The following is a 21,197-nucleotide window of genomic DNA, read 5'->3' on the forward strand; positions in this document are numbered from 1 at the left end:
TTCACTCTACTGTGTTTGTCTTTGCATTAGTGACATTAATGGGGGTTGGGTCAGGTCGTTTTCCTGGCCAGGAGGTTGCCAGGGTCCCTGAGTAAGAGGTGAATATTTGTAAAGTCTGTGGGAAGCTGAAGTCTGAGGCCATCCTGTTTTGAAATGTGCCCGTCCATTTTATGCATTCTTCTCAAGATAGGTTACAAACAGCGGGAAGAGGAGTAACATGAGTGAGTGGTGGAAATCCATGTGGCAGGCACAGAGAGAGCTCCTGTGCTTGGAAAAATATGATTTCCTCTTCCGTTTTGTTTTAAAAAATCTCCTAACTGCAACATTACAACTTCCCCCCACCCCACTCCAGACACCCCCCAGGAAAAGGAGTGGGGGTTGGAGGGCGATTCCCTCTCCCCAGCCTCGCCTAGTGGGGCTTCGATGGATGCGCAGTGACACCCTGTGGATACTCGGAGTAAGGACGTCTTTGGCCCCTGTCACAGACCGAGTTGAAGGAGGAGAATTATAAAGTAGGCAGTTTCTTTTTTGCCAGAGAACAGAGGCTCTCGGCTGGAGAAGCCACTGCCACTCCCAACTGATCCCTTCTCTTCATCAAAAATAGACACCAAAAACTCTAAGAAAAGAAATCCAACCCTTCCAACGGAAGATGCAGAAGCCCTATTGACACAAAGTTTCCAAGAATTTTCCCGATTTGACTTTCTGGAGGAAACTTCAGTCTTGTTTTCAGGTAGGCAAAGACTCCTGCTTCACCATTTAATATCTCCACAAACCTTCCTGCTTCTTTTGAAGCTGCTGCAGACGTGAACAGGGAAACTAACCTTTTTATCTCCAGGTTGTGTTTGTGCATATAATCCATTCAGTGCTGCTGGTTGTTGTGAACTCTTGATCCGATTGATACAGGAGACTTTTTAGGCATGTTGCTTTCAGAGACTAGCCACAGTAAACAGACGGATATTTCACTTATCTCTCTGAGCTGCTCGATAGTTCAGGGATTTACATGTGTGGATGTTTTGGGCAACAAACTCTCTTAGGATTAGAATAATTGTTAATGAGGTCGCTTTCTGAAGGAAAGCTTTTTGGGAGAGATTCTACAGTCTGCAGTCCCTTGTATAGGAACTCAAGTTTCAGGCATCAGGGCCAAGGGGCTAGTCAGTCACTGTAAAACTTGTTGGGCCAAATTAATCCCTAGTGTAACTCCACTGAAGCCAGCGGCGTTATCTGAGGGACAAACTTGGCCGACTGTAGCGGTACCAGCATGTTGATGCTGCTACAAAGCCTGAATTGTTAGACCCAAGGGCGGCTCTTGGACTTTCAACCACACACGAGTACAAGATCCTCTTTGCGCCCCACAGAAATCGGGCGTTTTGTTCTGTTGAATTTCACAAGCGTGTCTGTTTCTGCAAAGAGGTAACCGGCAGGATTTGAACGGGGCTCAGTGTTGTTGCTAGAGTACGCGTAACTTGCTTTGTTCAGGCTGATGGTTTTAAGGAGTGTACTCTGATTTCATGCTCACCACTTGAGCTGTGCATGTGGCTGGGTTGCTGGTACTGCAATGCCAGCAGTTCGCTGATGGGGGTGGTTAACAGGGCAGTATAAGCCAGCCCCTGGAAGAGGTGCCATGTCTGCACGCAAGTGAAAATGGCAACCAGGCTGAGATTGTTCCTCCCTCACAAAATGACATTTCCAGGCCTCTTGCCGCCTCCTTCCCGTGCTATCTGTGCTGGTTGAAGTCCTGTGTTGTTTGCAGTAGGACGGACGTGGTACAGCTGGGTGCCAGGCAATGGAGGGGAAGCCTTTATAGTGGGCGATCTGCCCGGGAACCGACAACTGAGCACTAAGGGAAAGATCTAAGCAGATTGTTTGACACACACTGAAACGACTGGCACCTGCACTGAGTGAGCCCGGCCTGTGTGTGCCTGAGGGCAGGAGGCAGGCATGTGCCTGGGCATTTGTTACAGATGGAGGCACAGATTTCTCCTAGTCTTATCTTACTTGATTTTCAGAAGAAACCCTAGTGCCTTGGACAGAGCTAGAGCAGAGGCTGCCTTTGTGACTGCAGACCTAGGCACAGGTGTCAGGGTTGTACCCCGAGATCACATATTCCAGTGCACGTATCCTGCTTCTCCACACACTCAACACAACCCATAGCCACTGCCATGAAAACCATGGGCCTGGGTGGTTCTCCGAGCAGGAATACAGAGTGTGAAACATTACTGTACATTTGCCATTGGTGAGATGATGCACATGGGAATAGCTCTCTTCCTGTAAGCGAAACACATCTCATGGCATTAACTCTGCTTCTTCCATACAGTGTTAGCCCAGACGCTGGGGCTGGGACTGGTTTGCTCAGGTCTGCTAGGGGCACCTCAGGCAAGTGAGATACTCAGGACTCTCTCAGGGATGCCAAGTAGATCTTCAGTGTAGGAGGTACACAAGATGGGGATACCCAACTGTGAGAGCTGGGAGCATCAGCAGGTGAGAGAGTGGACCAGAGTGGTATGGGGGACCCTGGCTATGCAGGGAGGTTCTGGGGCACTGAGCTGGCCCTTCTGGCATGTTAGGGGATCTGCAGGCTGTCTCCACTCTCAAGTATGGGACAGAAGGTCTGTCATGTCTGCTGGCTGGTGTCCCGCCGGTCTGTGAGCAGAGGGAATCTGTACCCCTCATTGTGAGATTACTACCACATTTCACTGGACTCCACACTCCACCAGCCAGAGTCTCCCTTCTGTTGTAGGAAAGGGCAGCAGGGACAAATGATTTGAATGATCTCACCGTGTGCAACAAGGCTTGTGGGGGAGGAGTTCAGGGGAGGGAGAGGTGTCTTTCCATTCTGCCTGCAAGCGCAGAACTAGCAGTCTCCTGCACGGCCACTGTCCTTGCCAGGCCACTGCTTGGCCATTAGGGCGTGCTGCAAACAAACAGAGCAACCTAGGACAGGTGCGGATGGGTGAGCTCCTGGGCTCACTCCTGTGCATCGCTCCTGCACGCGCCCCCTCAAGTCTCCATAGATCGCTTGAGGTGAGGCCTGAACCACGTGCAGGGAGAGGGTCACAGCACAGGCTGAGGCCTTCCGCCTCCGCTGCGTGGACGTGAAGCCAGGCCTGGCGAGTCCCAGGGCTGCTCCCTCCTGTCTCTGTCACCAGCAGGGACATCACACTTCTGACTCCCAGCCTCTGGAGGAGGGGAGGTCGGGGGAAGCTCTGAGAGGGTCCCCTCATGGACTCTGCTGAGTCACTCCCTCAGCCCCCGCAGGCCCATGAGATCAGTGGGAGGCCACTCCCCATCATGCCAGGCTGCCCAGGACGCCCTACGCGGGCCAGAGGAGGCAATACTGTCCAGGCAATACGACCTTCCCTGGGCACCTGTCTGCGGGGCTGCCTGGAGGACGGTCAGTATGTCCGTCTGTCGTCCCCCACTCCCCCCGCTCGCGCACACCTCCCCAACTGCCCACTACCTCCCTGTGGATCCTGGACTCAGCAGAGAACCCTCCACGGGATCCAGGGGGAAGGCAGGGGCCAGCGCCCAGCCAGTGACCGGTGGTCCTGTTGGCATGTGGGCCTGGGGAACACGCTGCCCCCATGGGAGGCTGGGGGAAGCAGATGGAATGGTACCACCTGAGATGGGGCGGGGGTGGGTGGGAGCTGAGATGGGGTAAGGACCCCGGCTGCTTTAACTGCTGCTCATACAGCGACTCTTGATGGGAGCAGGCCAGTCCCAGAGGAAACCTCTGGTTGCAAACGCCAGGTGGTTTGCCCGGGGGCTCTTGGGGGGGCACAGAGGAGAGAGGGCTCTGGGTACACACCAGCAGCTCCAAGCCAGCCCTACTCTTCCAGTAGCATCATTCCTCCTGGTGCAGAAGAGGCCGTGGCTGGCAGAGCTTCCCCGCCCCACGCAGCGAGTGCACCCCAGCCCTCTGCCTCTCGCCCTTCCAGCAATCTCTCACCATGCCCATCCCCTCCTTGGCTTCTCCAATAGGGGGCAGCAAATTGCCATGCGGGGCCCAGGGATAATCAGCTAATTCTTGAGCCAGCCTGTGCTCCAATGACTGGCCCCAGACTGCACAGCAACGTCGTCCTCCAGGGCTGCAATCCTCACCTGTCTTTGTTGTTGGGAACCTCGGATTCTCTTGCCTAGAAATGACCGTTCGGCCCGGGGGCTGCTGAGACCCCATGGAAGCCCGGGAGCTGTTAGGAGCCTGCAGACCCTCGCTGCACTTTTTCTGCCTCTTGAGCCAACTCCAAGTCCTTGGTGCTCTGAGTGCAGCTGGACGTCAGAGGGAACCTGGCCCTTTCCTGCAAACTAAACAAACAGGGCGCTGATTTCGCTTTGCGAGCACAGCTTAAGTATTTCTTTAATAGGCAGATGCTCTTTGAATGCTGGCTACAGTCCTGGGGCTCAGGATGGGGCCCAAAAGGGCTGAGGGGTAATACTGGAGGATTTGGGGGTCTCGGAATGCTTGGCACATCTCTCATCCGAGCCCCTCAAGCACTTTGCAGACATGACTGTGTTTTCTCAGCGCCCTGCTGGCAGGCAGGAAGCTATGGCATGGGATCCCGATTCCCAGGTGAGGAAAGAAAGGCACAGTGGTTCAGTGACTGCCATGCGGCCAGACAATGGCTCTGATGCTGATCTCACATCCCTGTGAGTCAGGAATAGCCTTGTTGGACCCAATGGCGTGACGCTGGTGGAACCAGTGTGAACCTAGCGAGTCAGTGCAGTCGGGACAGCCTGACTCCCACGTTGCTGCGCTGGCCACCAGACCCCATCCCTTGGAGCAACATGGGCTGGGGAAGCAACCGCCCATCTGGCATAAGGTAAAAGCCACTTAAAAACAACTCCCAGCCACACTCCAAGAAGAGGGGTGTTTAAAATAACGTAGCTGGATTAGTTAGACCTGAAACCTAACTGAGAGTCCCCGAGGTGCAGCCACCCTGCGATGAATGAGGGTGGAGCCGCGCTCTGGCCTGCGCAGAGAGCACTTTGCTTGGTGGGTCACTACCAGCATTGCCCCGTGCTATGAACTGTAGATTCCAGGCCCCGAAGGTCGCACTGTGATCATCCAGTCTGCCCTCCTGCAGAGCACAGGCCAGGGGACTTTGGGGATTCATTCCTGTTTAGACGAGGGCGCTGTCAGAGAAACATCTGCTCCTGATTTTAAAATGTCCAGTCGGGAGAGTCCAGCCCAACTCTTGGTAAGTTGTTCCGGTGGCTAATTACCCTGACTGACTCCTGGGCTCGGTTTGTTCTCCTGCAGGAAGCTGAATGCGAAGTGGCCTGGCCGAGATGTCCCAGCCGGCCTTTTTTGCCGTTCTTCTTTGCATGACGCTGGTTCCCCTCCAGGCTCAGTTTGATGAGGACGAGTACACAGCCTTCAGTCCTCGCCCAACTGCCTGTCCAGGTACCAGCAGGAAAACTTGTCTCTCTGCCTCTGTCCTCTGTATTTAGCATTAACATTGAAAACTCCCCTGGGTTCAGTTCTAAAGGCTGCTCAGAGGGGCCACACTGTGGCATCTCAGAGCTCACTGCTCCTTTACACTGGCTGGAAAGTACCAAGGAGCTTCCTTGCCCTGTGGGTGAGGCAGGGCACACATGCAGCTCCCATTTCTGAGGGATGAGCTGGGGCACGGATGTCTGGGCATGAGCAGCTCAGTCTGGAGGGATGGGGGAATCTCCCCGGCTTTTAGAAAGGAAGCAAGATCCATGTCAGGTGTCAGGAAGTAAACCTGTCCTGTCGCACACGAATGAGAGAGGCAGATACTGGCTCAGACTTGACAGATGCGGGGGGCAGGGACCGAGTGGGTATGTGTGGGGGAGGTGGGATGCCATTGTAGATAGCATGGTGGGCCCAGTTTGTGTGTACGTTCTTTGTTACCATTGAGACCCTCCCCACACCTCCCTCCCAAACCCATTCTAAGAAGTCAGCATAGACAAAGCCCAGTGTAGACAAAACTGGGTGACTGGGCAACAAAATGGCAGATGAAATTCAATGCTGATAAGTGCAAAGTAATGCACATTGGAAAACTTAATCCTAACTATACATATAAAATGATGGGGGTCAAAATTAGCTGTTAAGAGCATAAGAACGGCCATACTGGGACAGACCAAAGGTCCATCAAGCCCAGAATCCTGTCTTCCAGCAGTGGCCAATGCCAGGTGCCCCAGAGGGAATGAACAGAACAGGGAATCCTCAAGTGATCCACCCCCTGTTGCCTAATTCCCAGCTTCTGGCAAACAGAGGCTAGGGACACCATCCCTGCCCATCCTGTGTTATGAGAAGGAGTAAATAACGCTTCCTGATTTACTTTCTCCACACCAGGCATGATTGTATGGACCTCTCTCATCTCCCCCCTGAGTCGTCTCTTTTCCAAGCTGAAAAGTCCCAGTTTTATTAATCTCTCCTCATACGGAAGCCGTTCCATACTGCTCATCATTTTTGTTTCCATTTTCTGAACCTTTTCCAATTCCAATATATCTTTTTGAGATGGGGCGACCAATCTGCACGCAGTATTCAAGATGTGGGCGTACCATGGATTTATATAGAGGCAACATTATATTCTCTGTCTGCTTATCTATCCCTTTCTTAATGATTCCCAACATTCTGTTTGCTTTGTTGATTGCTGCTGCACATTGAGTGGATGATTTCAGAGAACTATCCACAATGACTCCAAGATCTTTCTTGAGTAGTAACAGCTAATTTAGACCCCGTCATTGTATATGTATAGTTAGGATTATGGTTTTCAATGTGCACTACTTTGTATTTATCAGCATTGAATTTTCTCTGCCATTTTGTTGCCCAGTCAACCAGCTTTGTGAGATCCTTTTGTAGCTCTTTGTCTGTCTGCTTTGATCCCCCTTGTCCTCATGCCTTTTGACTCCCTCAAAGAATTCTAGTAGATTGGTGAGGCATGATTTCCTTTTACAAAAACCACATTGACGCTTCCCCAACAAATTATGTTCATCTCTGTGTCTGACAATATTGTTCTTTACTATAGTTTCAACCAGTTGCTGGTACTGAAGTCAGGTTTACCGGCCTCGAATTGCTGGGACTGCCACTGGAGATTTTTTTTTTAAAATGGAGTCACATTAGCTATCCTCCAGTCATCTGGTACGGAAGCTGATTTAGAAGATAGGTTACAGACTACAGTTCTCTGTAACCTATCTTCTAGTACAGACTACTCTGCAATTTCACATTTGAGTTCCTTCAGAACTCTTGGGTGAATACCATGTGGTTCTGGTGACTTATTACTGTTTAGATTATCATTTTTTTCCAAAGCCTCCTCTAATGACACCTCAATCTGGGACAGTTCCTCAGATTTGTCACCTAAAAAGAATAGCTCAGGTTTCAGAATCTCCCTCACATCCTCAGCCCTGAAGACCGATGCGAAGAATTCATTTAGTTTCTCCTCAATGGTCTTATTGTTCTTGAGTGCTCCTTTAGCGTCTCCATCGTCCAGTGGCCCCACTGGTTGTTTAGCAGGCTTCCTGCTTCTCATGTACTTAAAAAAAATGTTGCTCTTACCTTTTGAGTCTTTGGCTAGCTGTTCTTCAAATTCTTTTTTGGCCTTCCTAATTATATTTGCACACTTCATTTGCCAGAGTTAATGCTCCTTTCAATTTTCATCACTAGGCTTTAACTTCCACTTTTTAAAGGATGCCTTTTTGCCTCTCACTGCTTCTTTTACTTTGTTGTTTAGCCCTGGTGGCACTTTTTTGGTTCTCTTACTATGTTGAATTTGGGGTAAACATTTAAGTTGTGCCTCTGTTATGGTGTCTTTAAAAAGTTTCCATGCAGCTTGCAGGGATTTCATTTTTTGCACTGTATCTTTTAATTTCTATTTAACTAACTTCCTCATTTTTGTGTAGTTCCCCTTTCTGAAATTAAATGCTACCGTGGCGGGCTACTGTGGTGGGCTGCTGTGGTGTTTTCCCTGCCAAAGGGATGTTAAATTTAATTATATGGTCACTATTACCAAGCTGTCCATCTATATTCACCTCTTGGACCAGATGCTGTGCTCCGCTTAGGACTAAATCAAGAATTGCCTCTCCTCTTGTGGGTTACAGGACTAGCTTCTCCAAGAAGCAGTCGTTTAAGGTGTCAAACTTTATCTCAGCATCCCATCCTGAGGTGACATGTACCCAGTCAATATGGGGATAGTTGAAATCCCCCATTATTATTGAGTTTTTTATTGTAATAGCCTCTCTAATCTCCCTGAGCATTTCCCAGTCCCTATCAACATCCTGGTCAGGTTGTCGGTAATATACCCCTAGTGCTATATTCTTATTATTCGAGCATGGAATTACTATCCAGAGGGACTCTATGGTACAGTTTGGTTCATTTAAGATTTTTAGTTCATTTGATTCTACGCTTTCTTTCACATACAGTGCCGCTCCCCCACCAGCATGACCTGGTCTCTCCTTCCGATATACTTTTTACCCTGGTATTACTGTGTCCCATTGATTATCCTCATTCCACCAAGTTTCTGTGATGCCTGTTATATCAATATCCTCATTTAATACAAGGCACTCAAGTTCGCTCATCTTATTATTTCGACCCTTCGCGTTGGTATATAAGCACTTTAAAAACTTGTCACTTTTCAGCTGTCTGCCATTACATGATGTAATTGAATGGGACTTTTTTTCATTTGACTGTTTCTCATCAGATCCTACCCATATTTTATTGTCTTCCATCCTCTATTCCTGACTAGGACATAGAGAATCTCCATTAAGAGATCCTCCCCTAAGGGATGTCTCTGTCCGAACCACGTGCTGCTCCTCACCTGTCGGCTTTTACCACTCAAGAAAGAGATCTTGGAGTCATTGTGGATAGTTCTCTGAAAACATCCACTCAGTGTGCAGCGGCAGTCAAAAAAGCAAACAGAATGTTTAGAATCATTAAGAAAGGAATAGATAAGCAGACAGAAAATATCATGTTGCCTCTATATAAATCCATGGTACGCCCATATCTTGAACACTGCCTGCAGATGTGGTCGCCCCATCTCAAAAAAGATATATTGGAATTAGAAAAGTTTCAACAAAAGAGCAACGAAAATTATTAGAGGTATGGAACAGCTTCCGTATGAGGAGAGATTAATAAGACGGAGACGTTTCAGCTTGGAAAAGAGATGACTAAGGGGGGATATGATAGAGGTCTATCAAATCAGGACTGGTGTGGAGAAAGTAAATAAGGAAGTGTTGTTTACCCCTTCTCATAACACAAGAACTAGGGGGTGTCACGAAATGAAATTAATAGGCAGCAGGTTTAAAATAAACAAAAGGAAATATTTCTTGACCTTCGCAACAACCTCTGTCAAAGACTATAATGGGGTTCAAAAAAGAACTAGATAAATTTATGGAGGATAGGTCCATCAATGGCTATTAGCCAGGATGGTGTCCCTAGCCTCTGTTTGCCAGAAGCTGGGAATAGGTGACAGGGGATGGATCACTTGATGATGACCTGTTGTGTTCATTCCCTCTGGGGCACCTGGCATTGGCCACTGTCAGAAGACAGGATACTGGGCTAGATGGACCCTTGTTCTGACCCAGTCTGGCCGTTCTTATGTTCTTATGAGGTGGTTTCTAACCAATAGCCATTTCCAGGAGCCATCACTAGAAGCACCTCCAGGGGTGTTCCTTGTGCAGAAGGGGTAGGTCTGTGTCGTGTGCTCACTGCTCTGCGGGGTTTGTACCTGCCCAGTCTGGTGCCGGAGGGGCGCACTCCATCCCACTCTGATGCTATCTGCCCCGTTGTCTCCACACAGAGAAGACCGACTGCCCCATCAACGTGTACTTTATCATTGACACCTCGGAAAGCATTGCCCTGCAGACTGTGCCGATCCAGAGCCTGGTGGAGCATATGAAGCAGTTCATCCAGGCCTTCATCAGTAAACTGGAGACCGAGGTTTACCAGAACCAGGTCTCCATCACATGGAATTTCTGGGGACTTCACTTCTCAGACGAGGTGCAGATTTACAGCACCTTGACCAACAGCAAGGACGTGTACCTCACCAGGCTGAATGCCATCAACTACATTGGTCGGGGCACGTTCACAGACTGCGCGATCTCCAATATGACCAAGGAGATCATGAGCCATGCAGTCCCTGCCGTAAAATTCGCTGTGGTCATCACCGACGGCCATGTGACAGGCAGCCCCTGTGGCGGGATGAAAATGCAGGCCGAGAAGGCCCGGGATGCAGGGATCAAGCTCTTTGCAGTGGCCCCCAGCCAGAACATCTTCGAGCCGGGTCTCCGGGAGATCGCCAACCTCCCCCACGAGCTGTACCGCAATAACTATGCCACCACCAAGAGAGGTGCCATCGAGGTGGACGAGGACACCATCGACCAGATTATCCAAGTCATGGTAAGGGACGTTGGCTCACACCCCTCCAGCCTGACGCTGCAGCCAGAGGGCGCAGGGTCAGGCCGATGTGACACACGTAGGGATGCAATAGAGATCTTGTCAGACTGGGCTGCTGGGATGGAGGCACTGGGGACCAAGGACAGGCGATCCAGGGGCTTGTCTATACGCAAGTTGTACTGCTCTGACCGTACTGGTACAGATAAGCCAGCAAAACCCCAAGTGGATGCAGTTACACCAGGGTGAACGTGCTTATGCCAGTACTGCTTAGTCTACCTATATGCTATGGGGCCTGTACCAGCGTAGCCTTCTTGTGTAGATACAACCTACGCCAACAGAAGGAGCTTTTCTGTCCGTGCAAACGCCACCTCCCCAGACAACATTGGCCACGTCGACAGAAGCACTCTTCTGTCGACATAATTGTGTCTGCACTGTCGGGGTAGCTACGGCTGTCGGGGTGCGTTTTTTCACATCTGTAGCTATGCCGACACGACTTTTAATGGCAGACCAAGCCTTACTCCACAGGGGAATGAGGAGAATAAGCTATACTGGTATAAGCACCTTTATACCGGTAGAACTGTGTCCACACTAGCCAGTCGTACCACTCTAACCCTCCCACCTGTTAGCAGAATGGGTGAATCAGTACAAAAGGCGCGTGCAAACCAGGCCTGGCCCGGACATTGAGCACCATTGAAGCAGCTGGCGCACACAGTTTAATAAGCTGATAGTAAATATTTTGGGGGGAAGCTTGTGTCAGATCCCGCCCCCCTCCGGACAGTTCGTCCCAAGGAGAGAGATTCTGATGGACCACGTCATTGCCATTTATCATCGCCATGTCTGTGTTCCCCCCCTATATCCTAGAACCCTCGTAAGCAAGACTTGAGCCACCAGTTTTATGGTGAATTACTTTACTTCATAATGTTAGAATTGGTGCCAACACCTCTTTGTGGGAGGAGGGGATGTAAACAGTCGATCTGCAGTTCACCAGTAGCTCTCCTGGGTGAGGAAGGTTAGCTCCTGAAACCGGCATTTTGTCACTCTGGGAACGGCAGAGTCTCCACTGCTGTCAGTTTCCCTCTATTCGGTATAGGAGTCAGGATGAAAAGAAGCTCCACCCCCAATCCTAAATCCCTCCCACAACCTCTCGGAGCAGGATGTCTCTGCTGGAGTGAAATGAAGGGGAGGGATAGCTCAGTAGGGGGAGGGATAGCTCAGTGGTTTGAGCATTGGCCTGCTAAACCCAGGGTTGTGAGTTCAATCCTTGAGGGGGCCATTTAGGGATCTGGGGCAAAAACTGGGGATTGGTCCTGCTTTAAGCAGGGGTGGGACTAGATGACTTCCTGAGGTCCCTTCCAACCCTGAGATTCTATGATTCATGATAGGTGGCAGGAGGAGAATTAAGGCCAAATGTTATCTGTAACTAGAAGACAATGGTCCAAGACATTTAAAACAATTTTAGGGGGGAGGGTTAGCTCAGAGGTTTGAGCATTGGCTTGCTAAACCCAGGGTTGTGAATTCAATCCTTGAGGGGGCCATTTAGGGATCTGGGGCAAAAATTGGGGATTGGCCCTAGCTTTCAGCAGGGGTGGGACTAGATGACCTCCTGAGGTCCCTTCCAACCCTGGTATTCTATGATTCTATGAAGTAGTTAGCCAGGCTGACACTTCACGGAGTTCTTGCCCCCATGGGATGAAAAGGTCAGCTCACAGTGACGTGAGGAGAACAGATGCTGTCGGTCTCTCTGCATGCTCAGGAAGACCCAGGGCTGGTGCAACCACTAGGCGGTCACCTACGGCACCAAGTGATTGGGGGCGCCAGAAAGCGGTGCCCTGGCTCGGCAGGGAGGAGCCGCCTTCCGGAGGCACCGGAGAGCCAGAGCGTCGGCTTGCGGGGGCGGCGAGCCCCAGCCACGGAGGCGCCAGCGCGGCGCAGGGGGGCAGCAGCCCCGCAAAGGCAGAGGGGATCAGCCGCGCCCCCTGCCCCTCCTGCAGCCAGGCGCTTCCCCCGGCGGCTCCTGCAGGCTGCAGCGGATGCATGTGGGCGGCAGCCCCCGTGCGCCCCCTGGCTCCCCCCTCGCCGCGCTCGGGCTCGGCGGCTCCCGCTGCCTCGGCACCCTGCGGGGAGGGGCTGTGGGCGCGGCAGCCCGGCAGCGTCTTTGCCTCCCCGTGGAGCCAGTGTCTGACCAGCATGGGCATGGTAAGGGAGATCCCGGCCGGGGGGCAGGCAGGGAGCGGGGGAGGTGGTTAGATGGGTCAGGAGTTCTGGGGGGGCTGTGAGGGGGCGGGGAGTGGTTGGATGGGGCGTGGGAGTCTGTCTGGGGGCGGGGGTGTGGATAAGGGTTGGGGCAGTCAGGGGACAGGTAGTGAGTAGGATCCTAGGGGGGCAGTTAGGGTGGGGGGGGTCTCAGGAGAGGGCAGTCAGGGGAAAAGGAGCCGGGGGGGGTTGGGAGTTCTGAGGGGGGCAGTCAGGGGGTGGGAAGTGGGAAGGAGTGAATGGGGTGGGGCTAGGGAAGGCCCCCCCCCCAATCCTCTTTTGTGATTGTTGAAATATGGTAACCCTAGGCGACGGAGGAGCCAGGGGGGCGCATGGGGGGCCGGCGCCCGCATGCATCCGCTGCAGCCTGCAGGAGCCCCCGGGGGGGGGGTGCCGGGCTGCAGCCGGGGCAGAAGAGGCGGGTGGCGCGGCCTTTGCAGGGCTGCTGCCCCCCTGCGTCGCGCCGGCTCCTCCGTGGCTGGGGCTCGCTGCCCCTGCAAGCGGACACTCTGGCTCTCCGGCGCCTCCGGAAGGTGGCTCCTCCCTGCCGAGCTGCTGCATCGGCCCAAGCCCGGCAAAGCCAGTGAGTGGACTCGGGGCAGGGGCCACCGGGCTGGGGTGGGGAGGGCTCGCGGGGGGGCTGTGCACCCTCCAGGGGAGTTCAGGGGGTGGAGAGGGGGGAACCTGGTCTGGGGGAGCAGCCCCTGGGCACAGCTGGCCCCTGGGCAGGCTGGCCCCTGGGGTGTATAAAGGCTCGTTGAGATTTGTCCCCCAATGAAGCAATGTGCGGGGGGTGGGGCACAAGGTGAAGTTTCGCCTAGGGTGCAGAATATCCTCGCACCGGCCCTGGGAAGACCTGGATACCTTGTGCAAGGCAAACTCTCAAAACCAAGATAGGTAGAGCACTGTAAGCATTTACAGTTAGGTTGTCTCCAAAGCCATGAAGGGCGAGAAACGTTCAGGTGCTGAGCTCCCTCCAGATCTGACTTCAGTGACAACAGCGACACTGAGCATCTTTGACAAGCAGGACGTGTTTTTACAATGGAAGCTTCGCTCTTGCCGCAGCTGATGGACCCACAAGAAGTGTTCAGTGGGCCACCTACTCAGATGCATGCAGTTAAGAACGTGCATACGCGTCTGCAGGCTCAGGGTCTGACTGAAAAGTTATTGGTAAACTTCCTTAGGATTCTTCCTGGTTTCATGTTCGAGGCTTAGTTAATTCTTTCCTTGTTTGCAGTGTCTGATTCTCCAACCCAGCAAATACGCTTGTACTTTACTAGGAAGGCTGCAAACGTCCATAAGTCTTGAAAGGATCAGGGCCCAAATTTTCACAAAATCAGTGTTCCCCCAAATGTTCAGCTCCTCTTCCCTCTTTGCCCCATACTGCACTAGGTGGGGTAGACCAGTGTATGCAGTCGAGTATTTAAAACTACAGTCGTACAATCCACTTCAACTCAAAGCCAACAGCCCTTATTTTCAGCGGAAACACCTGCTTTTCATCAGTGCCAAGTACCCAGGAAACTCATTCAAATGCCCAAATAATGAATTAGGAGCCTAAGTTTAGGACCACTTTAAAAAAAATCTTGGCAAACAAAGTCTGTGAGAGAGAGAGAAGGTGGATGAGGTAATATCGAGCTCAAAAGCTTGTCTCTCACCACCAGAAGTTGGTCCAATAAAAGCTATTCGCTCACCCACCTTGTCTCTCTAATATCCTGGGACCAACACGGCTGCCACAACATGGCATAATAAGTTCATGGATGTTTTGTTCTATCCAAGTATTGTCTGACATAAATCCATCATTTAAAACCTTATTGGCGTAATAGCACTCGAAGGCCTGTCCTGCAAACCCTCATGTCTGTGCTGAACACTCAGCAAGGGAGTCGCTCCATTGAAATCACACACTGCAACGGAGGGGAAGGATGGTCCTGTGGTGAGGGCACTAGCCCAGGACGTGGGAGAGCTGTGGGGGTCAAGTCCTGGCTCTGGCCCAGATTTGCTGTGTGACCTTGGGCAAGTAACTTCACCTCTCTGTGCCTCAGATCCCATCTGTACAATAAGGACAACAGCCCTGCCCTGCTCACGGGGGGGAAGTCCAGTACCAATTGTGAGGTGCCCAGACCCTGGGGTGACAGGGGCTAGAACATCTCAAAGGACAAAGCTGCAGTGACAAACACTCTCTGTTCCTAACCACCAGTAACTGGGAAAAGGGGCCAAGACCTTGCCTTTCACTGTCACTCACTGAAAACACAGGGGCAAAACTTGACCAGAGCTTTCAATACAATCCAGTTCCCGGCCCTGCCTCCTCAAAGCTCACGCACGTGCTCCGCTTTGGGCAGCGTGTGCCGTCCCTTTGACTGTAGCAGCGCTGTGCTCAGGGCGTAACGTTACGCCCCAGTGCACGTCTCTGCAGGACTGGCCCCACGGCCCCAGCTGGGGAAGGCGAATGTAGTGCGCTCTTGCATTCTCTATGGTTTAAAATGTGTACCAGTGAGAAGTGCTACCCTACATGTAAACTAAAAGGAGACAGAGCCAGTTAGCCCTTCTCTTTTCTTGAAAAGGGCTGTCTCTGGCCCCAGGCTGCAGGCTATTCCATCCAACAGGCCTGGGCTCCCACCCAAAGGCCTGGACTCATACAGAACAATATGCAGAATCGGGGCCTTTGTCCTTGGACAACAGGATCCCAGCCTCTGTGTCAGAAATCGGAGTAGTGGCACCTCTGTACCTCACACCTGGGACTGAAAGTCACCACTGCTTGGGTTACTTGTATGGTGCTTTTAAACCATACAACTACTGTCTCCCGCTTTCCCTGCTCCTAATGGGGAGTGCCAGGACTGCCCAGCTCCAGGAGGGGGAGGCGCTCCAGGTCTCTTCATGCTTTTTTATCTAAATGATCTGTTTTCTCTCTCTCTCTCTCTTTCACAGAAACACGAAGCCTATGGAGAGGTGAGTGAACAGCACCTTCACGCAGCTTGCTCACTCCAATGAAACTGGATTGCACCACAGATGAGTAACCCTGATCCTGCACTGAGCTCCATGCAGCTGGACCCCTGCACCCATGTGGAACTCAGTGTGGGGTCAGGGACAAGGTCATGTTGCCTTTTAGTTAAAGTTCCTGCCCTAAATCCCAGGTTAGATTTGCTGAGCATAAATAAACAGCTGCTGTGTACCCAGAGGTGGCTGCATTACAGTGCTGGGCATAGTGATTTCTGCCTATGTAAAGTTTTGTGAAATGTTTCTGGCTCCTTCAGGCTGGAAGGAAATATATATGAGATTCTGGGTTAGAAAACAGCAGCAGGACCTAGCAACCTGCATCACCGCCCTGGAGGCTGCAAAATCACCATCAGATGGAAGAGGCAGACACTGCTCCCATGAGGCTATTTAGTCCACTGTGATGGTTTGTTTTATTGAACTGCTTCGGGGAGTGAAAGAACTTAATGATTCAATGCCCAGGCCAACTCGGGCCCAGATCTTTCTCACTTCTTTATTTGTTCAACTCTCGGGGGGCTCAGCTCTGGGTGTGGATAGTATTTAAGTACCTTAGCTGGCTTTTATATCTCTTATAAAGACCCCTTAGGCCTACTGGAGCAAATCGGTGGCTGAATTCCTGCTGTAGAGACAGCCCAGCTCTCAGCTGCAACTGCGCACATGGAGGCCCAACTTGGAGAGCTTTGCTCCAGTAACCCAGGCTGTGCAGCCCCTCCATTAATTCACTTCGTGTCACCTTGGACCTCTAGGGGAGAACATGGCGTTTTCCTGCCCACCTTCCTCAGGCAAAATCCCCAGGCACTTTGTGGCAGTTTTTCATGAGAAGAGGTGGCTGAGACCATAGCCTCAGATATCCTGCCTGGCTGCCCAGAGCAGAGGGCAGCAGCAGACCCAGCCCTTCGATACCAGCAACACCCATTATAGCATCGATCGATCGGTCCCCAGGCCTGCTGAGGAGAAAGGAGTAAAAACGTGCAAAGGGGTCTCGGCGGCTTCCTGTTTCAGCTGGTGTCTAGCCTCACCTATGCTCCCGCTGTCCGTTTATCTGCCCACACAGACGCGCAGGAGAGTTTCAGCCGCACCAGGCCCCAAAGGGCACAAGAACTGCGCAGAGATGCTCTTTAAACCCAGCCGGGCCAGAGCGCAGTCAAGGCTAAGCGTTAACAGTCCCTGCTCCTCAGGGCTACCCCTAGCCAGGCCAGGATTTGGGGGCTCCTGGCCGGTTCCCATTCTGAAGTCTAGGGTGGGATTTTCCAGCCCGCTGCCTGGTGGCCCCACTCAGATCCCATCAGCGCAAACGGGGCTGTTTCCTCGAGGCCTGCGGGAGTGGAGCTAGACCGATGCGGTGCAGCGTCGGCATCCCAGCCCCAATGTTCCCTCGAGCCAGGCGCTCCCTAGGCCAAAGCTCAGTGTGTGCCGGGCCCAGGCCTGAAACCCCAGGCTGGCTGCGGAGGGCAGGGCCCATGCACAGAGCAGCAGCAGTCTCCACCTTCTCGCTAGCCGGTGGGCACAGCGAGATCAGCACCTGGGGACTGAGAATTAGGCTTCTGAAGGCCCCTAAAGGCTACCTGTTGTTTCCATTACCTCTGTCATCCTGGCCTGGTTCTCCACCTGGCTTTCCCCACGCCTCCTGTCCCATGCCTTATGTTTAATCCGGTTTATTTCAGTGCTACAAGATGAGCTGTCTGGAGATCACAGGCCCGCCTGGGCCCAAGGGCTACCGGGGGCAGAAGGTGAGTGACGCTGGCCTGGTGGGCGGGAGGGGCCATGCTGGGTGAGTCCTTCGACTGGGCTGGGCTTGGAACTGGGCAATGACACCGACCAGCCAAGCCCAGGCTGTCACTGCCTTTGCTGCAGCCGGGCCCCCCTTGGCAGAGAGAGGTGCAGTGAAACCAGCCCCCTGCAGCGTCACAAGCCCAGCACCACCCCACTCTCGCTGTGCTGGAGACAAAAGGAACTGGGGACCCCTCCCCACGCCCAGTAACCGCCCCTGCCCTCTGGGCTCTAGGGTCACTCATAACCACACCTGCAGGCTGCCCCAGGCCAGACTCCTGTGCTGACCCTGACTCTCCCTCTCTCCCCAGATGCCCCTTTCTTCTTCCGCTCCCCCACTCCCGGGGTGCCCGGGCAGTACCCCTCCCCCAGCACACTGCAGCCCCAGCCTGGGCTAGTCCCAGCTGGGCTGCATAGTCCCTCCCCCCGAAGCAGAGCTCTGAGTCCAGATTGTGTGTCTGTCCCGCTGGTTGTCCATCTCCTGCGCTCCTCCGCGCTGAGCCCAGCCCACTCCTCTCTGGGCCTGCTCTGCCGCTGGGGGCTCTGGGGGAGAGGGGCCAGCACACGGTGCCCTCTGCTGACCACGAACGAAAAGTCACGGTGCTCTTTGCGTGCTTTACTTGCAGGGTGCGAAGGGGAACATGGGTCAACCAGGAGGTCCTGGGCTAAAAGGGCGACAGGTGAGTGGTGTAAAATCCCCCTTCCACCGCTGGCGAGCAGCACCGTGATGGGTCAGCTGGAGACTCACTGACTTTGGACTAACTCACCATATCTTCTCTCTTGAAGGGTGACCCAGGTATTGAAGGTCCCATCGGATACCCTGGTCCCAAGGTAAAGAACCCTGCGCCCGGTGGCTGAGCTGCCCGCCTGCATTCTGGTTCGGATTCAGCAGTGGCGTGCGTGCGTGTGTGTGATGTGCGGCTGCCAGGCTAGTGCGCGTCTTACAGCCCCGCTGCGAGGCCATGGGGCTGGATGGGGGCACACAGCCTGCCCCACAGCCTGCCGGAGTCAGTGACTTGTCTCCCAGGGACTTTGGATCCGTCCACAAGAGAGGAGATTTTTGCTGAAGCGAATCTATTCAGCCGAATTTTGGCCTGCAGCATTGTGCCAGCTGGGTGCAAGACACAGTTATAACAAGGCTTGCTGTCTGCCATGGACAGGACAGATGGCCCATAGCCCGTGCACTACCGCAGCCCACCTCAGACATGCAGGAAGGCTGCAGCCTCAAGTAGCTGCTTGGCCAAAGAGGTGCCCTTTGCACTGCCCCCGGCAGGTCGGCAAACAGGCAGGCTCCCAGCCAGAGAGCATTCCTCTGCCAGGGCCCTTTGCCAGATAGGCCTGGCCTCTAGCCACTGCACATCAGCTCTGTGCCGCATGAGGGCGCTCGAGCAGATGGGTGGTCCCTAAGGCAGGTCCCTGAGACCCGGAAAGGTTGGTTGGTTGGAACAATCACCCTGCATGGAACCTGGAAGCGGATGGGAAGCCAGGGCGGCTCCTGGGGCACATCAGGAGTGTTACGTGCTCCTGGCCCCCATTCCATTCAGCAGTCAGGTCCGTCCCCACCACCACTGCACCAGGGGACGGTCGAGGGATGCCGCAGGTTAGCCCTGAGGAGGGGCATGGCAGAGACCAGCCTGGAGACTGATACTGCCTGTCAGCACAGATCATTATAAAACAGGCAGAGCCTCCATGTTCCTGGAGGGCATTGTACGTTCGTTGGGTGGGAATGAACATGTGTCCAAAGGGGCCGGGTCTGATGGCCGCTGGCCCTCAGCACTCACTGGCTGAAGGCTCCATCAGGATCCAGACACTGCTGTTCTGTGTCTGCACCAAGCAGTGTGGAGTCTGGGGATCTCGGCCTGTCTCTCTCTCACTCTAGCTGGCCATCTCCTACTTGCTGCAATAGTTGCATCTCTGAGTCCACTTGTCTGCCTGCCTGCCCAGAGCCCCTCGCTTCCCCCACCTCCACCTGCCCGCCCACAGACACTAACAGAAAGGGTTTTGTGTTTTTTCTTGCCCTAGGGTATTCCTGGTCTGAAAGGAGAGAAGGTAAGAAAGAGCCTCTGATCCTGATCTGTGAGCACTGTGCAAGGGGCCAGCGGGGCATTTCCACGGGAGCGTTGTTTCTGGTGCACGTTTAGAGACGGGGCTGGGAACAATCGTAGCAGTAGCTGGGAAAATGAGGAGGAATATTCTACAAGTATTTTGCTCACAGTGGAACTTGATTGTGGGCATCTCTCCATGTTTGTGGCCTCTCCCCCAGCACGTCTGTGCTTTAACTTTGCTTCTTTTACTACATGCAAAGCACATTTCACACTCCCACGACTGATACTCATCGACAGTGAACTCAGAATTGTATAGTGAAAGGTAGTGCACCTCCACCCTGATATAACGCCGTCCTCAGGAGCCAAAAAGCCTTTTACCGTGTTATAGGTGAAACCGCGTTGTATCGAACTTGCTTTGGCCTCGGGCATTTCCATTATTAATAGTCCCTTCCTGCCCCCTGACTGACCCCTCAGAATCCCCGACCCATCCAACCCCCCACCACTCCTAGTCCCCTGACTACCCCCTCCAGAAAACCCCCCCGTCCTTAATCACCCCCAGGACCCCACCCCCTACCCAACCACCCCGCTCCCTGTCCCCTGACTGCCCCGATCGCTATCCAAACCCCCACCCCCTGACAGGCCCCCCGGGACTCCCACGCCCTATCCAACGCCCCCCAGAACCTCTGAACCATCCAACCCCCCCTGCTCCCTGTCCCCTGACTGCCCCCCGAGACCCTCTGCCCCTTATCCAACCCCTCAGTCTGGGCCCGGCACCCTTAACATGCCGCTCAGAGCAGCGTGTCAGAGCCAGACGCAATGATCCACAGGAGCGCGCAGCCCCGCCCCCCAGGGCACTGCTTTACCACGTTCTAGCCGACTTCGTGTTATATCAGGTCGCATTATATCGGGGTGTAGGTGTATTTGAAATTGAAGTATGTTGGTAAATTACATAAATCATCCTATGTGGGAGCAGAAACAGCAGCATGTGATTTATGCAACTAAGCAACACGTGGTCAGACCAGGGCTGGTGTAGGTCAGGGTAGTTCCTATGAAGTCAGTGCAGATATGCCAATTTACGCCAGCTGAGGATCTGGCCCAGGGTGTGGCGCATTGACAATAAACTGCCCCATGTCTGTGCCGGGGGAGTGAGGAGGGGGTGCTGCGAGGATATAACTGAATGGTTGCCAGTAACGAGCAAATCCTGAGAACTCGGTGATCTGCTTACAAACACTTTTCATGAGCAGAAAGGTGGGGTGGGGGGGCACCTGGGACACGTGGTCATCATTAGGAGGGGTAAGCGGTGCAATGTACCCAGAGCTGACTACGCATTGTCCCCTTTCTCCGCAGGGCGAGTTTGGAGGCGACGGCCGGAAGGTAAGAAGGCACCTTTCGTGCAGCACCTATCCCAGCTTAGAGCCTCAGAGAGTCTCTAGCAAGATAATTACTTCTTTTCCTTTGGTCCCAGGGGGCAGCTGGTTTGGCAGGAAGGAACGGCACCGATGGACAGAAGGTAACGCCACACAAGGGACGAGCCGTGCCCAGTCCAGCTCCGGTGTTCTGGTCGTTAGCTGATGGGGGTTCCCGAGGTCTGAGGCTGGAGAGAAGCTGTTACCATCGATGAAAACGAACCACAGGAAAATATCCGTGAATTCTTTCCCGGGGTGGGGGAGGTTCCGTCCCACTCCCGTACCTGCCCAAACACCTTCATTGCTTCCACAGAGCAGCCTTCAGCCCTCCCTTCTACACCACCTCTGGGCACTGCGGGGGTCTCAGCCCCCACAGAA

At 53.3% G+C, this 21,197-nt stretch overlaps 1 protein-coding gene across 2 annotated transcripts in view; it reads left to right on the top strand.

Annotated features, from left to right (window-relative positions):
• Positions 1-488: 488 nt before the first annotated feature.
• Positions 489-21,197, top strand: part of COL6A2 (collagen type VI alpha 2 chain) — a 50,456-nt gene continuing 29,747 nt past the window's right edge. Inside the window, exons 1-10 of one of the 2 annotated variants that reach the window (XM_037912399.2) lie at positions 489-730; positions 5,258-5,401; positions 9,762-10,360; positions 15,533-15,553; positions 17,263-17,328; positions 17,995-18,048; positions 18,155-18,199; positions 19,391-19,417; positions 20,761-20,787; positions 20,879-20,923. In XM_037912399.2, coding sequence (XP_037768327.1) covers positions 5,266-5,401; positions 9,762-10,360; positions 15,533-15,553; positions 17,263-17,328; positions 17,995-18,048; positions 18,155-18,199; positions 19,391-19,417; positions 20,761-20,787; positions 20,879-20,923 — 1,020 coding nt within the window. In that variant the 5' untranslated portion in view covers positions 489-730; positions 5,258-5,265. The remainder of the gene's footprint in view (positions 731-5,257; positions 5,402-9,761; positions 10,361-15,532; positions 15,554-17,262; positions 17,329-17,994; positions 18,049-18,154; positions 18,200-19,390; positions 19,418-20,760; positions 20,788-20,878; positions 20,924-21,197) is intronic. The other variant, XM_037912398.2, reaches the window with a different exon arrangement.

This window comes from Chelonia mydas, chromosome 11 (assembly GCF_015237465.2).
Source record: "Chelonia mydas isolate rCheMyd1 chromosome 11, rCheMyd1.pri.v2, whole genome shotgun sequence".
NCBI lineage: Eukaryota > Metazoa > Chordata > Testudines > Cheloniidae > Chelonia > Chelonia mydas.